The following is a 14,613-nucleotide window of genomic DNA, read 5'->3' as shown; positions in this document are numbered from 1 at the left end:
TAGCCGAGTCATAGCACACGTGCCAGATTTCGATTGTTTAGAGACTTTCGAGACAGAGTCGTGGGTTCCGGAGTCGATTGTATTATGACACGAGTTATATACGATTACATGTTTTATTAGACTTAAAAGCAACAAAAGAGTATTTCGGTCATCTATTTATGCTTACTTGTCTTAAAGGTTTTCAAAAAAAAATTTACGTAGTAAGGGTCAGCGGGTTCGCTCGGCTCCGGTCACGGGGTCGGGTGCCCTCCACACCTTGATCAAGATCGGGGTGTGACAATAAGCCAATCTTGGCTCACAATTTCCACCTTTTCAAGTTCTTCATCATGGTGAGAGTCGTTCAAAGCTTGTAAAAATCCACCCATGGAGAAATTCATGTTTTGGACACTTTCTTGTCTACTTTCAACACCCTCAAGTTGGTGAGTGTTATGAGCCTCAACCAATAATCTCATTTGATCCTCCAAGGTGTGAATAGCTTTGTCATTACAATTAATTGCTTGCCTCAAGTCATTAAGTGGTTGCCTCAAGTCCTCGAGTGCTAAGTTCAACTTTTCCTCCTTTTCAAGAATGGTCTCCAACATGAGCATTATCCTCTCATTTTGAGCATTTGAGACTTCTTCCACTTCCATATCCCTATTATCATCAAAATCAAAAGTAGAATCGTCATAGTGGGGTTCGGGGAAGGGAAGGATAAATAAGCACAATTAGCCCAATGACCATTTTGACCACCACACCTATCACAAATACTCCACTCATAGGTTTGAGATTGTGCGCACAATCTGCCCCCAGGAGAATTCAAACAATTTTGCCATGAGTGTGGTCCTCCACAATAAGGACAAGAATCATCAAAGTATGAACAACTACCATCCGACCGATTTTCATTATATGATGCCATATACAAAAACTAAGAAAATAAACAAAACAAAGAAAATAACGACACAAATTTTCACAAGTTTGGATCAAAGCAAGTAAGCTTAAATCCCAAACTAACCTAAATACGCCAAACTGTTCCCCGGCAACGGCGCCAAAATTGATAACGTCCAAATCCACTCCTCAATGAGAAAGTGTACACCGTCGTATGCAATATAATTTACCCAACTATGAGTCGGGGTCGATCCCACAGGGAATAATATATTAGGCGATTTAAACAAGTAAAGAATTATCACCAACTAAGCTAAGCCAAACACTTTTTCAATATTTGATTTTTGATTTAAAAACTAACAAAGATAAAACTAACTAGAAAGCAAATAAAATGATTAATGGCCACAATCATGGATACAAGGAACTCTCAAGTAACGATCCAATATATTTTATGATTTTACAACTAAGAGCGGGTTTATGTTAATAGATAATGATTTCTAAAATCTCATTGAAAGTCTTCCAACCAAATCAATGAATTTCACTCTAAGCTTTTCCAAGCCTTAGAGTGTGATATTAGGCACAATCAATTTAACCTCAAGTAACTATCCTCTTCCGAGCTCAAGTTATTAGATGGATTTAATGACCCAAATTCTTGTTAATTAATCTTTCCCAACCTAGATTTCCTCTTCCGAGCTAAATCAAAGTAAATGGGCGAGTCTTAGGGTTAGCTACTCCCTTAAGAATCATTCAAAACGAGATTAATTAAAGAAACAAAGACCACTTCATTAGAAATAAAAATCATTCAATACATAAGCATAACAAGAGATTTAATCCAACACTTGATAATGAATAACATCATAAACAAGAAAATACTACACACTTAAATATTCAATACAAAACAAGAAATGAAGAAAGGTTTAAGAAATATCTCATTAAAGTGCTCCAATCTTCTCCTCCAATGGTGTAGATGAAACCCTAGCTCTCCAAGCTTGTATGAAATGGCCAAAGATGATGATATTTTCTCCCAAGTCATGCTCTTATAGCTCCCAATATTCCCGCATTAAAATATGACCAAAACAGCCCATATTTTCAGATTTGCAAATCTGTCACATTTTTGCAGTTTTAGCCATTTTTGTCATTTTCTTCACTTTGACCTCTTTTTGACTTGTTTTTCACTTGATTTCTTCATGATCACTTCTCAGTCATGTAAACCTATAAAATTGAAGTAAACGACATTAAATGCACTATTTTCTCAATCAAAATATAACAACAACCTAAGATTAAAAAATAAATAAATTGGTAAACTACCAACTTATCAATTATATGTATACATCAACCTTTTTATTGGATACAAATCACTCGAACAATATGATTATGTTTGATTGATACAACTTTTTTTAATTATCAAAATTTTTATTTGCGCCAAAAGACATGTACATTTGAAGGAGGGCTAGGCATGTTTTATTGATACAATTAAACAAAGGAAAGAAAAAGAACCAAAATTCTTATACAAATTAATTGTGGTCATAGTAAACGTGACATCACATCTCTCATAATTTGCTTTTTCTCCCCTCAATCACCCAATTTCCTTATTTTAAAAATCTAAAGTCAACAATTACTTAAATTTTCCCCTTCCATATAATTATTTATTTATTAGAGACATCATAATAATTTGTCTGTTCATGGCTTACAATAAATAATTTTGACAATTTATAAAAAATTATGTTCCAAACATATTGAATAAAGAGAGATATAATTGTAGCGTCCTAATTGCATAATTAATATTATAACGTAACTAATAATATTATTTATAAAACAACACTAAATAAAAATAAAACGCTCAGAAGATTTCCTTTGCATAATATTTTTCTATAAAATGAGTTTCAACTTTTCAAAATTTAAAGTTCATACATAAGTTCAAAGTTAGACTTTAACGAGGAATATATATATATGGTGTGCACATGTTCAATATCTACAACATTCATGTACTATTAGGTTCAGAGGCAGATCCAGGATTTAAATTTTATGAGTTCAATCTATAGATTTTTAGCATTGAACCATTATATTTTTAAAGTTAGGGGTTCATATCTACTACTTATTGCAATTTTAATAATTTTTTACACATAAATTTAGGCTCCGCGTCCAAAGTTTGGGGTTCAGTTGAACCCCAACCTTATAGGCTACATACGCCTCTGATTAGGTTAAGTGTTAAACGAAAAAAAAATATGTATGTATTTTTTTCATATGTATATATGTCTTAAATTTTTTTTTTTTCATATTTGTTATTATAATGTTTTTCTATTTCGTATAAATTAAATTTAAAAAAGTATTTTATCGGGCGAAGCGCGGATTAGTTAACTAGTTAGGAAGATAAACTTAAAGATAAAGGCTCCTTAATTACACCCAACAAAAATAATTATATGTCAAATTGGGCGTCTTAATTGCTAAAATTATTATTATCTAGCCCAAGCTTGCATGTGCATCATCAGCTTGATTTTTATATGGAAAATTAGTTAGATAATGAATTTTCACAATTAATTAGGTAAAGTTGTCTGATGAACCAAATGGATGAAGAAGCAAAAAATACACAGCAAATATGACATTATGACCTGTTCAAAGTTCAACAATATCCGAGTCAATAATAGTTAACATCTGGATTAGAAGTAACTTCAGAATATAATTTTAGAACACGTGATTCCAATGTCTAAACTACTCTAATATGATCTTCAACTTCTTCTCTTCTTTTGGCTCAATCTCGATTTCCTTGTTAAAAATCCACCGAGGAAATGACCTCCTACGACCATTTATAAATTTATAAAGAACTATAAAATCAATTGACTCAAATCCACGTAGTCGCCGTAGTCTGATGTCTGAAGTTAAACATTATAAGAGATTTATAAGAGTTTGTCCAACAAGACATTTTTTCTTCTTTTGCTGATTTAACAAGACAAAATTATTCCAACCAATAGTGCTACCAAGGCCTTGGCTGGAGCGGTAAAATTAGCTCATGAAAGTATGATCTGCTCTGTTCGTTCAAATTTGAGCGGGGTCATTGATCTATCTATTTAGGAAAATTTACTTGTCATAGCTATCTCTAAGACTTATTTATGAATAATAACTACCTTATTTTTTATTTAATTTTCGTAGCTTTATTTTTTCAAAATTACATTTCATAATCGGGTCCAAAGAACTTTTGAAATACATGTATCTCTCTCTATTCTCTCACTACACATTTAAAATTTATCATCCTCTCCAAACCCTAATAAAAAATTCTCTCTCCTTCCCTTCACTGCCGCCTCTCTCCCTCTCTTTCTCTATCTCCGGCCTCTCTTCTCCTTCCCCTCACTTACCCCTCCCTCCCTTCTCTATTTCCACCACCCACGCCGCCGTCAACACCACCACCACCACCTGATGTCGACTAAAATGTCCTTTCGGGGTAACTACCTAATGTCAGGACACCAGACAGTGTATCCGACTGGAGGTACGTACTTCAATTAACTCTTAAAACACTTCCGGCTCTTTTATACCTCACGTAAATTTATGCTATTAGACACTCAGCAACCTGATGGACAGTAGATCACCTAATCACGATTACGTGCAAATCCCTCCTATTCTTTATCAAATTTCAACTCGAAATCCAGAAACTTCCACTCACTTGATATTCGCTTATTATCCTACTATTCCAACGAGGAATCTCCATTCACGACGGAAAAACACTGGCCATGGATCGAATTGCCTCATTTTTCCTTAGGTTTGAGACTGTCACGGTGGTTGTCGTTTTTGCGAATTCTTCACGTTGGGCTTTAGTGAGGAAGAAGGGTTTCATTTTGTATTTCAATGTATTCATCTTTTTTTTTTTTTTTTGTGTAAATATAGTGAATGTTCCAAATATAGAGCCTATTTTTATTCTACTTTGTTTTCACGATTTTTGTATTTGGCTATATTTCAATATATTCATCTTTTTTTTTTTGGTGTAAATATAGTGAATGTTCCAAATATCAACTATTTTTAATCCATCTTGTTTTCACGTTTTTTGTATTTCGCTGTATTTCAATATATTCATCTTTTTTTGGTGTAAAATATAGTGAATGTTCCAAATATAGAATCTATTTTTACTCTACTTCTAAAAAGTTTGGAATGGAGTAATTTGGAGAGAGAAACGTGAGCTGTTATGGAACTTCAGCCGTTATGCGTGATACATGATTGATTTAATTTGACTTACCATTTAGAATGAAAGAAGAGAATCTATTCCATAAATATAGCCTATTTTTACTCTGTCAGATTTTGTATTTTCGTGTATTTCAAAAATGCGAACTCTGCCGAATTTTGTATTTTCGTGTATTTCTGTGTATCTCAAAAACGCGAAATACAACCAAATACAATAAAAACTAGCTATATTACGATTTGTAAATATAGAAAAAGTAGCTATAAATTGTTAGAAGCTATTAAAAGATAGTTGTTTATGTAAGTTTCACATCTATTTATTAGTTCAACTCATTTTGACCCGTTCAATATGTAGCCTAGATTGATTCATTACAAACCTTGTCAAAATATTTTTTAAAAAGGTTTTTTTTTTTGTTTGTTTGTTTGAGATGTGTCATATTGGCATATAAAGAAAAAAAAAATTATAAGGTACTTAAACAAATCATATAAAAACAAAGAAATTAAAAATTTATTAAGAATTTGACGAGTTGAGTTATGAATTCTTAGCCATTTCACCCCAAATAATTTCTTGGGCTGACAATTGACGCTCATTTATTAACACTTTCTATTTTGACCCCTCCAAATTCAATTCATCAGCACTCACTTAACACCCCTAGCCTTGGCTCTCTCCAGGAAGTTTCTTAAGAAAAATGTAAGCAGTTAAATGCGCAGCCTTAAGATCATTGTAAAATTCAAGGCAACTTCCCATACATATAATAGCATCCTAGTCAAACTGTCCCAAAAGAAATTTAAAATAACACATGAAAAATAAGCACAAAAGTTTTCAATAGTGCAGCCAGGAGCCACCACGAATAGGAGCCTTGTATTCTGGTGTAGATAAGAGGGTTCAACAAGGAACTATGACTCATAAGGTAGACTTGGACTCTGGACCTTTCATGGAGACTTGGAATTAAGATTGTGCATTGTGGGGTCAAACTATTATTTTAATAAGTCTCCTCATTGTTGTTATAATTCCTACTTCCTTGATTTCTTCTCCTATAAATACCCTCACCAGCCTCACTCTTTTGCATCAAATATTAATCTAGAATTCATTCATCTCTTCAATCTTTTGTATTCACACATTCTATTTATTATTAACTCATTTAGAAACACATTCTTTACCAAGAAAGATGGAGAACTTCCCAATTATCAACTTGGAAAAGCTCAATGGAGCTGAGAGATCCAACACCATGGAAATGATTAAAGATGCCTGTGAGAACTGGGGCTTCTTTGAGGTAATTACAGTTTGCATAAACATATATTACTCCCTTTGTTTTAATTTATGCTCGTACTTTACCATTTTAATCTGTTTAAAAATGAACGTCACTTTCTATATTTAGAACATGTAATTCCAACATCCTGCATGGTATGTTTAATACCACAACAAGATCTAAAAGACAATTTGGTATATTAAACACATCTTTAATTTTAGACCACAAAATTCAAGAGTCTTCCTTAATTTTTTAAAATTAATGTTCAGTCAAACTGAAACACATAAAATAAAATGGGGGAATAGTAATATTTAAGCTTGTAAGAAATCTTGCATATTGATGTATATTTTGTGTGTTTATATCATTATTGCAGTTAGTGAACCATGGGATTCCACATGAAGTAATGGACACTGTGGAGAAATTAACAAAGGGGCATTACAAGAAGTGTATGGAACAGAGGTTTAAAGAATTGGTGGCCAGCAAGGGTCTTGAAGCAGTGCAAGCAGAGGTTACTGATTTGGATTGGGAAAGCACTTTCTTCTTGCGCCATCTTCCTGGTTCTAACATCTCTCAAGTACCCGATCTTGATGACGAATACAGGTATATTGTCAGTATATAGAACTTAAATCCTTATTTTATAATTGACCTAATTGTGCAAAAACCTTTACACCATCAGTACATAAAACTTGACATAGACATTTTACAATGTCAATGAATGAAATGTTACACCATCAATAACTCTTCCAGCATTAACTCTCCAAGATCTCAAGCTTGTGAAATGTGAGGTTCTTGAAAAGTTAAAGGAGAATACTGTGACTAACTTAACATGCAAAACACATTACACCTCCGTTATTCTTTTATTTTTTGCGGGTGTTCCCAACATGTAAGATATAAAGGCATAAAGACATATAGTACTTAATAAAGTTTCTTATCAATTTTGCCCCAAAATGGTGCAGAGAGATCATGAGAGATTTTGCTAAAAGACTTGAGAAGTTGGCTGAGGAGTTACTGGACTTGCTCTGTGAAAACCTTGGGCTTGAAAAGGGTTACTTGAAAAAGGCATTTTATGGATCAAAAGGTCCCAATTTTGGGACTAAGGTGAGCAATTACCCACCATGCCCCAAGCCCGATTTGATAAAGGGACTCCGCGCTCATACAGACGCTGGTGGCATAATACTTCTATTCCAAGATGACAAAGTGAGCGGCCTTCAACTCCTCAAAGACGGACAATGGATTGATGTTCCTCCCATGCGCCACTCTATTGTGGTTAATCTTGGTGACCAACTTGAGGTAAAAAAAGAAAAAAATACATTTGATACGACGAAAGTTATTCTTTTATAAAAAGATTATTTTGGTAATATAAGAGGACAAGATTTTTTGTCAGAATGTGGAATTTGATTTCTGTCATACTAAACACGTATTATGTGTCAACTCTTTTTTGTCAAAACATAGAGTTATATACTAGAAGGGTATTTAACTATTTATCATCAAATGAAAAAAACAGGTGATCACCAACGGAAAATACAAGAGTGTGATGCACAGAGTTATTGCTCAAACAGACGGGACTCGAATGTCACTAGCTTCGTTTTATAATCCAGGAAATGATGCAGTAATCTATCCAGCACCAACTTTGGTTGAGAAAGAGGAAGAGGAAAGCAAACAAGTTTACCCAAAATTTGTGTTTGATGATTACATGAAGTTATATGCTGGACTCAAGTTTCAGGCCAAAGAGCCAAGATTTGAAACCATGAAGGCCATGGAAGCAGATGTGAAAAGTGATCCGATTGCAACTGCTTAGATTCCAATTTAATTGGAAAGATGGAGTTTGAAAAGAAAATGATTCGTTTTAGAAGTTTTACTAATTAAACCTTGTCATATATACACATTATTTCCTCTTCTTTTGTAAGGTAGAATCAAGCTATTCAAAATGATTGTGATTTGCTCCATATGTAGGAGTAAAGGTTGTATATCAAAACAAATTAGCAAATAAATGCTGCCTTTTAGGGCGAGGTTATATAAATAATTTGCAGTGTTCCATTCCTTCTTATGGAGTCTCAGTTTATCTAACTTCGCTATATTCACTCTTTGGACATAGTGATATTGATGATTGAATTTTGTTGACCAAATTTGAGAATTTGACTATGAAGAAATTGATTGCTGACATATATAGAGCATAACTTTCTGTCAAATGATCAGACCATTAAAAGGGCAAAGAGAAATAAACATGGATTATAAGTTAGCCGAAAGAATACCAGATAAGATTAAAAAAAAAAAAAAAAAAATTGAGAAAATTCCCTCTGATGATGCCAGTGTTGGTAGAATTCCGTAAGTTGAAAGTTTATGGCGCCAGTTTCAGTCTCAAAATGTATCATGTAGCAACTTTTTGTCGACTTATTTTTCACTGAAAATGTTGGAGTCCCACATTGGTGGGACAAGGACTAAGTGCTACACATGTTTCATGGTTGAAGTCTAAATTCAAGAGGAGGAAAATTGAGCCACATAAAGCCCAAAAGAAGTTGAACGGACCCCAAAGGAAAACCCAAAGAAGCTACTCACAAAGTTGTATTTATAGGAAATGAGATATATTGTCCTCTTATAATTTGAATAGAAGAAAATGACTTTTTTACCCTCGAAACCATTTCTCCCACTATTTTTACACGTCCATAGTGAGTCCAAATAGGGCAGAAATTGACGCGTATTTTTGGATGCAACTTTTGCACTTTCTTTCCCTTATTCTTGTTAGGTAGTTATTGTACATTAACCCCCCTAAACTATATCCTAAGTTCCTACGACACACCTTTCCTTTCCTTGGGTCCTATTACCCCCCCCCCCCAAACTATTTTTTTCCTTAATTCTTTGCACCTTTAACGCCGACGTGGACCAGTGCGTGCGAACACATATGTTAAGCACGTAAGGAGTAAAAAAGAGAGGTTATAACGAATGGGAACTGAACACATGTCACTCCCAAAGTCCATTTGAAGACTACTTCGTCCAAAACACACTTAATTTCATCAACTCCATTACAAATTTTCACTCATTTGCAAGAGCTGATTTTGGTGGCAAATTTTTCCATTTTCGATCAGGTAAGTTAATTATCGTGTAAATTCTTAATCTTTTCTCCCTCTCGTGTTGAATTTCAAGTTTAGGGTTTGAAATTTCTTCCCCAATTTCTGTGTATGAAATTTTAGGGTTAGGAATGGCGAATAGCTTGTTGAATAAGTTGTGTATGGACGAAGAAGATGCGATGCTCAATGTCGAAGTGCGATGCAAACATGGCATTTTGCTAAAAATGCAGACTTCTTGGTCGACCGCATTAGGAAGGAGATTTTGGTCTTGTCCTCACTATGGGGTTTGTGTTCATGTTCTAATTTGGTTGATTAATTTTAGTGTTAGTGTTAATTTGAAGTGATTGTATTCTTTAAATTTCAGGCCACCAATTGCAAGTTTTTCAAATGGAGAGATAAGCAAAGTGTTGATGAAAGATCAAAGTTCATTATTCCAAGATTGGTGAACAAAATCAAAGAGTTAGAAGAAAATTACAAGCGTGTTAGGTTGCATTTGGCTGAGCTTGAAAGTTTTAAGATGCAGTATGATAATCTCAACATGAATTCACTTGAACTTGAAGATTCAAAAGAGGATGAAATTCAGTTAGATGAGCTTGAAAGTCTTACCCTTCAATATGATAATCTCAACATCAATTCGGTTGAGCTTGAAGATTCAAAAGAGATAGGTGATTTGAATGAGGTTGAAGTTTCAAAAGAGGAGAAGAATGATTTGGATAACCTTGGAGATTTAAAAGAGAAGAGTAATTTGAAAGAGAATGATATGAATGAAAAAAAGAAAAGCAACTCGTGTAGGTTTAATAGAACAGTCCTTTGGTGTTTGATGATTTGTGTATTTGTTGTGTATCTTAGTGGTTTAATCCAAATGGGCAACTTGAAGAAAAATCAAATGAAGTTGCCATAGTACTAATAGAACCTCATTTTGGTTGTTGTAATGGAACTTCAATGATCTCGGATAGGGTAAAGTTAGATTTGTTTTGTTGTAAAGTACATTTTGGTATTATAATGAAGCCTGACTTGTTTGGTTTATCCTACTTTTCCTGTTGGTATTATTTGAGTAAATTTTGGCAATTTTCTTTTGTTATTGATTGAGTCAATTATGGCAGAATAAGATCACATATAGCAACAAATTTTGTTTCAAAATGTTGAGATTTTGTCCAAGTATTTTACACCAGAGTTTAAGTCAAACATGCAACAGATTTTGTCCAAAAACTGCACCGATATTTTGTTTCAAAATGGACAGATTTTGTCCAAGTATTTTTTGATGTTGAGTCAAACAAGCACCAGATTCTGCCCAAAAACTGCACCAATTTTTGTTTCAAAATGGACCAGATTTTGTCTCAAAATGGACCAGATTTTGTCCAAGAATTTTACACCAGATTTTGAGCCATAATGCACTAGATTTTGAGCCAAAACTGCACCAGTTTTTGAGCCAAAACAGCACCAGATTTTGAGCCAAAACTGCACCAGTTTTGAGCCAAAACTACACCAGTTTTAACATCAACTTTTGAGTCAAAATCTGGTCTGTCAAAATCTGAACAAAAGCAACACTTAAACATCAACTTCAATCATCAAACATCCAATACATAGAACTCACATTCAAGACCACATAAACCGCTCGAAAACAGAATTCAACATTGCATATAAATACTAGAATTGACCATTTCTTACAAGAAAATATAGTTTCAAAAATATAAAAATGGTACATCCGAATACCTTTTACCAACATGAACAAAACAATTGCTTAAAGTCTTAATTAGCTTTGACATTAACAAAATACAGTACTTCTAAATTAACAAAATCAACATTTGATATCAACATTATAGCTTCCATGGGTCTCTTGGCAATGAAGGAGTGGTACTTTGACTTGCATTGTTTGAACCATTAGCCCTCGCTTGATCTCTAATCTTTTGAAGCCTTCTAGTTGTGATTGATTTAGTTCCTTTTCACTTCAAATCCACTTGTTGGTTTGAAACCAATATCACCGATTACATCGTACATCTTATTATCTTTCTTGGTCAGAGGATACAATTCTCTAACTGGTAGTCCAGGCTACAAAAGAAGATTTAATAAGTTTAATTTATTATAAGAGAACAGTGTATATAATGTAATGTATCAGTACTTACATTAAAAGTTGTGACCCCATTCTCAGCTTGAAACACACCCATTCCCATCACCCTTGGCCTTTTATATGGGGTTGTTGCCACAACTTTTTTCTTTCCTCTATTTGTAGTAGCTGAACTAGGTGCATCAGATGAACTAGGAGCAGCAGATGTTTGAGAACCTCTAGTTCTTTTTGAACAACCAGCAGCTCTTGAAGGCATTTGAGGTGCCACACTTGGTGTTGTGTTAGGAGCAACAGATGTTTCAGAACATGTAAACCAACTTTCAATAGGATGATTAACATCCCTTCCTACACCCCTACCCCTTCCTCTAGCACCTCTAGTTCTGTTTGAACAACCAGCAGCTCTTGAAGGCATTTAAGGCGCCACACTTGGTGTTGTGTTAGGAGCAGAACATGAAAACCAGTTTCCAAGATCATGATGTGTCAGGTTGGTGGAATTTCAGACGAAGGAATTTCAGCTATTTTCTTAGGTACGCCTAGCCCTCTCTTTGCGTTAGCGGAGCATTTCTATTTCTAAGATTCAAAAAACATAACTTATGTCAATGATACTAAACGACACACAAAAAATTAACAAGGTAGAAAATTACTTTTGGTCTGCCTATCCCTCTCTTTGCAGCAGGCTCAGCTTCAGTTGCTGATTTCTAAGATTCAAAAAACAAAACTTATGTCAATGATACTAAATGACACACAAAAAATTAACAAAGTAGAAAATTACCTTTGGTCTGCCTATCCCTCTCTTTGCAGCAGGCTCAGCTTCAGTTGCTGATTTCTAAAATTCAGAAAACAAAACTTATGTCAATGATACTAAATGACACACAAAAAATTAACAAAGTAGAAAATTACCTTTGGTCTGCCTATCCCTCTTGATGAACCTGATGGATTTGAAGCAGTGTTAGGTTGATCATGTGCATTGCTTGTTGATGAACCAGTGTTAGGTTGAACATTTATTCCATCACTCATTTTCAAAGGACACCCTCTTCTGTTGTGACCCTTAACATGACAGAGACTACATGTCATTGTCATACCAGTTTTAGGCAATTTACCACACTTCTTGGTTTCAGTTGCCTCTTTCGTTCTCTTCTTTTTGGGCACACTTTCGGCATTTGTTGATCAACGGTGATACAACAGTAGGATGTGTTGACTCAAGCCACATTGGCAAATTATTTACAGGTTCAATAAAGTGAGAATATGTCATCAAGTACCTCTCCTTTGTAGCAGCTATCAACAAATTCAGTTGGGTCATACTGCTTATAAAGCATTGCAACTATGGCATGAGGACAAGGTATCCCCTTCAGCATCCATGATCTACAACTACAAACCCTCTTTCTTAAACACACATATGTTGTTTGTTTCCATCCATCACTTATCGCCTTTGACCTAGGGCCCATTAAATTCAATGGAACGGTCCGTTGACTTGTCAATGTTATCCTCCAATATCTTCATTCCCATTGGAGAGATGTTGCCTATCCAAGATTTTGCAAATTCACTTAGCCTAGCTAATCTAGTCATCACTTTTACTCTAAGCTCCTCAAGCATGGTAATAATAGTTTTGTGTCTTGCTGCCAGAATCCAAGAATTGAAGCTTTCACACGTGTTATTGTCCACTGAATCACTCTTGACTGCAATGTTAAAAAACACCTTGCACCAAAACCCTTGATCATAGTAGAGCAGATCATCCACAATTTCCTCACCAAGCTTGGACAACAATTTCAGGTTTGCCCTATATTCTGCTTCATAAGTGCTTCTAGCACACATCCAAAATAGTTGCTTCCTTTGAAGCCCTCTCCATTTCTTTGGCCAATTTGCATAAATGTGCCTAGCACACCTCCTTTCTTCACAAGCTGGAAAAAGTTCCCTAACTGCTGATTCCAGTCCCTACAAAAATAGAAAGTATGAAAAAAAACCCCAGAAAGAATGAACAAGTAATTTGTTGGCATAAACAAAATAGAGAGAATGAAAAAGAACATACCTTTTGCATGTCTGACATTATAATGTAGCCTGTGCCATCTCCTAATCCCAAGTCCTCCTTCAAAGAATGTCAAAAACCAAGTCCAAGTATTTTTGTTTTCATATTCCACTCGCCCAAGCAAGTGGAAGCATTTGGTTATTCCATCTTTAGCAACAGCAACTAGTAATTGTCCCCTACTTATTCCTTTCAATAAACAACCATCTATGCCTATGCATTTCCTAACATGCATGAATGACTGCTTGAATGCACCAAAATAGATGTAAAAAGCTTCAAAAACTGGCTGACCAAGTTCATTAGCATCACCAAGCTTCACAACACAAGTACTCCCAATGTTTGTCCTTAACAACTCATCCCTATAATCAAGAATTTTCCCAAACTCAAGAATATGATTGTAACACCCTGCATCTTGGAACTAAGTTTAGACTCATAGCATTAGATTTTTAGCAGAAAAACTGAAGGTTTGAACGTTTTGCGAAAATGGTTGATTACGCCCACTCGGGCGACGATAACTCCTTAATCGGTTTGAAATTTGGGAAAGTACCCTTAATGAAAGTTATAGTATGTAGAAATACCTTTCTAACGATATAAGAACCAAGCCAATCAGAGATCGGATCAAGGAGATATGATCATCTCAAGATGGCTAATAGTAAAGCACTTGAAATCCTATAGAATCGGCTAAGTTTTCGATATGTCTGACTTCCAGTCAAATTTCATGCAAATCCGTTGGGAATTTGAGGAACCTTCCTTGATGAAAGTTGTAGCCCTTTGAAATAGCTTTCCAACGGTATATTATGGGTCTTGAACAGAGTTATGTACGAGAAGTTATACCCATTTTACTGAACACTATGCAAAACCGACACCTGTCACTTCTCGGGGCGCGTGAGGGCGCGTGAGAGAGCGCGCGATGGCCCCGCTTCGCGGAGAGATCGCGAAACTCTGAGTTTTTAGCTTCAGAATGTTGCGCGATGCACCCGCATCGCGGAACCATCGCGAAACGGGTCAGTTTTGGGTCAAAAGGTCGGGTTTACGCGTTTTAAGTTATATTTATGGTTTGGGGTTTATTTCCCCAGCACCCCATTCACGAAAAATTAACCTAAAGTCAAGAAGAACAAGTCCCAAGCCTCAAGAACCCTACAAGGTAAGTTTTATCATGATTTTAGGTTGAATTCAAGTCCCTAATCT

General features: G+C 35.0%; 2 protein-coding genes across 2 annotated transcripts; both read left to right on the top strand.

Moving 5' to 3' along the window:
* Positions 1-6,081: 6,081 nt before the first annotated feature.
* Positions 6,082-8,298, top strand: LOC132038633 (1-aminocyclopropane-1-carboxylate oxidase 3). The gene is made up of 4 exons (XM_059429318.1): positions 6,082-6,299; positions 6,649-6,875; positions 7,232-7,565; positions 7,780-8,298. The coding sequence occupies exons 1-4, from the start codon at positions 6,195-6,197 to the stop codon at positions 8,071-8,073; spliced, it is 960 nt and encodes a 319-aa protein (XP_059285301.1). The 5' UTR covers positions 6,082-6,194; the 3' UTR covers positions 8,074-8,298.
* Positions 8,299-9,161: 863 nt separating this feature from the next.
* On the top strand, positions 9,162-10,360 carry LOC132037184 (uncharacterized). The gene is made up of 3 exons (XM_059427656.1): positions 9,162-9,358; positions 9,464-9,624; positions 9,705-10,360. Exons 2-3 carry the CDS (start codon positions 9,472-9,474, stop codon positions 10,239-10,241), a joined length of 690 nt encoding a protein of 229 aa, XP_059283639.1. The 5' UTR covers positions 9,162-9,358; positions 9,464-9,471; the 3' UTR covers positions 10,242-10,360.
* The last annotated feature ends 4,253 nt before the right edge of the window (positions 10,361-14,613 follow it).

This window comes from Lycium ferocissimum, chromosome 11, assembly GCF_029784015.1.
Source record: "Lycium ferocissimum isolate CSIRO_LF1 chromosome 11, AGI_CSIRO_Lferr_CH_V1, whole genome shotgun sequence".
Classification (NCBI taxonomy): Eukaryota; Viridiplantae; Streptophyta; class Magnoliopsida; order Solanales; family Solanaceae; genus Lycium; species Lycium ferocissimum.
This window is presented reverse-complemented; position numbering and strand designations above follow the sequence as displayed.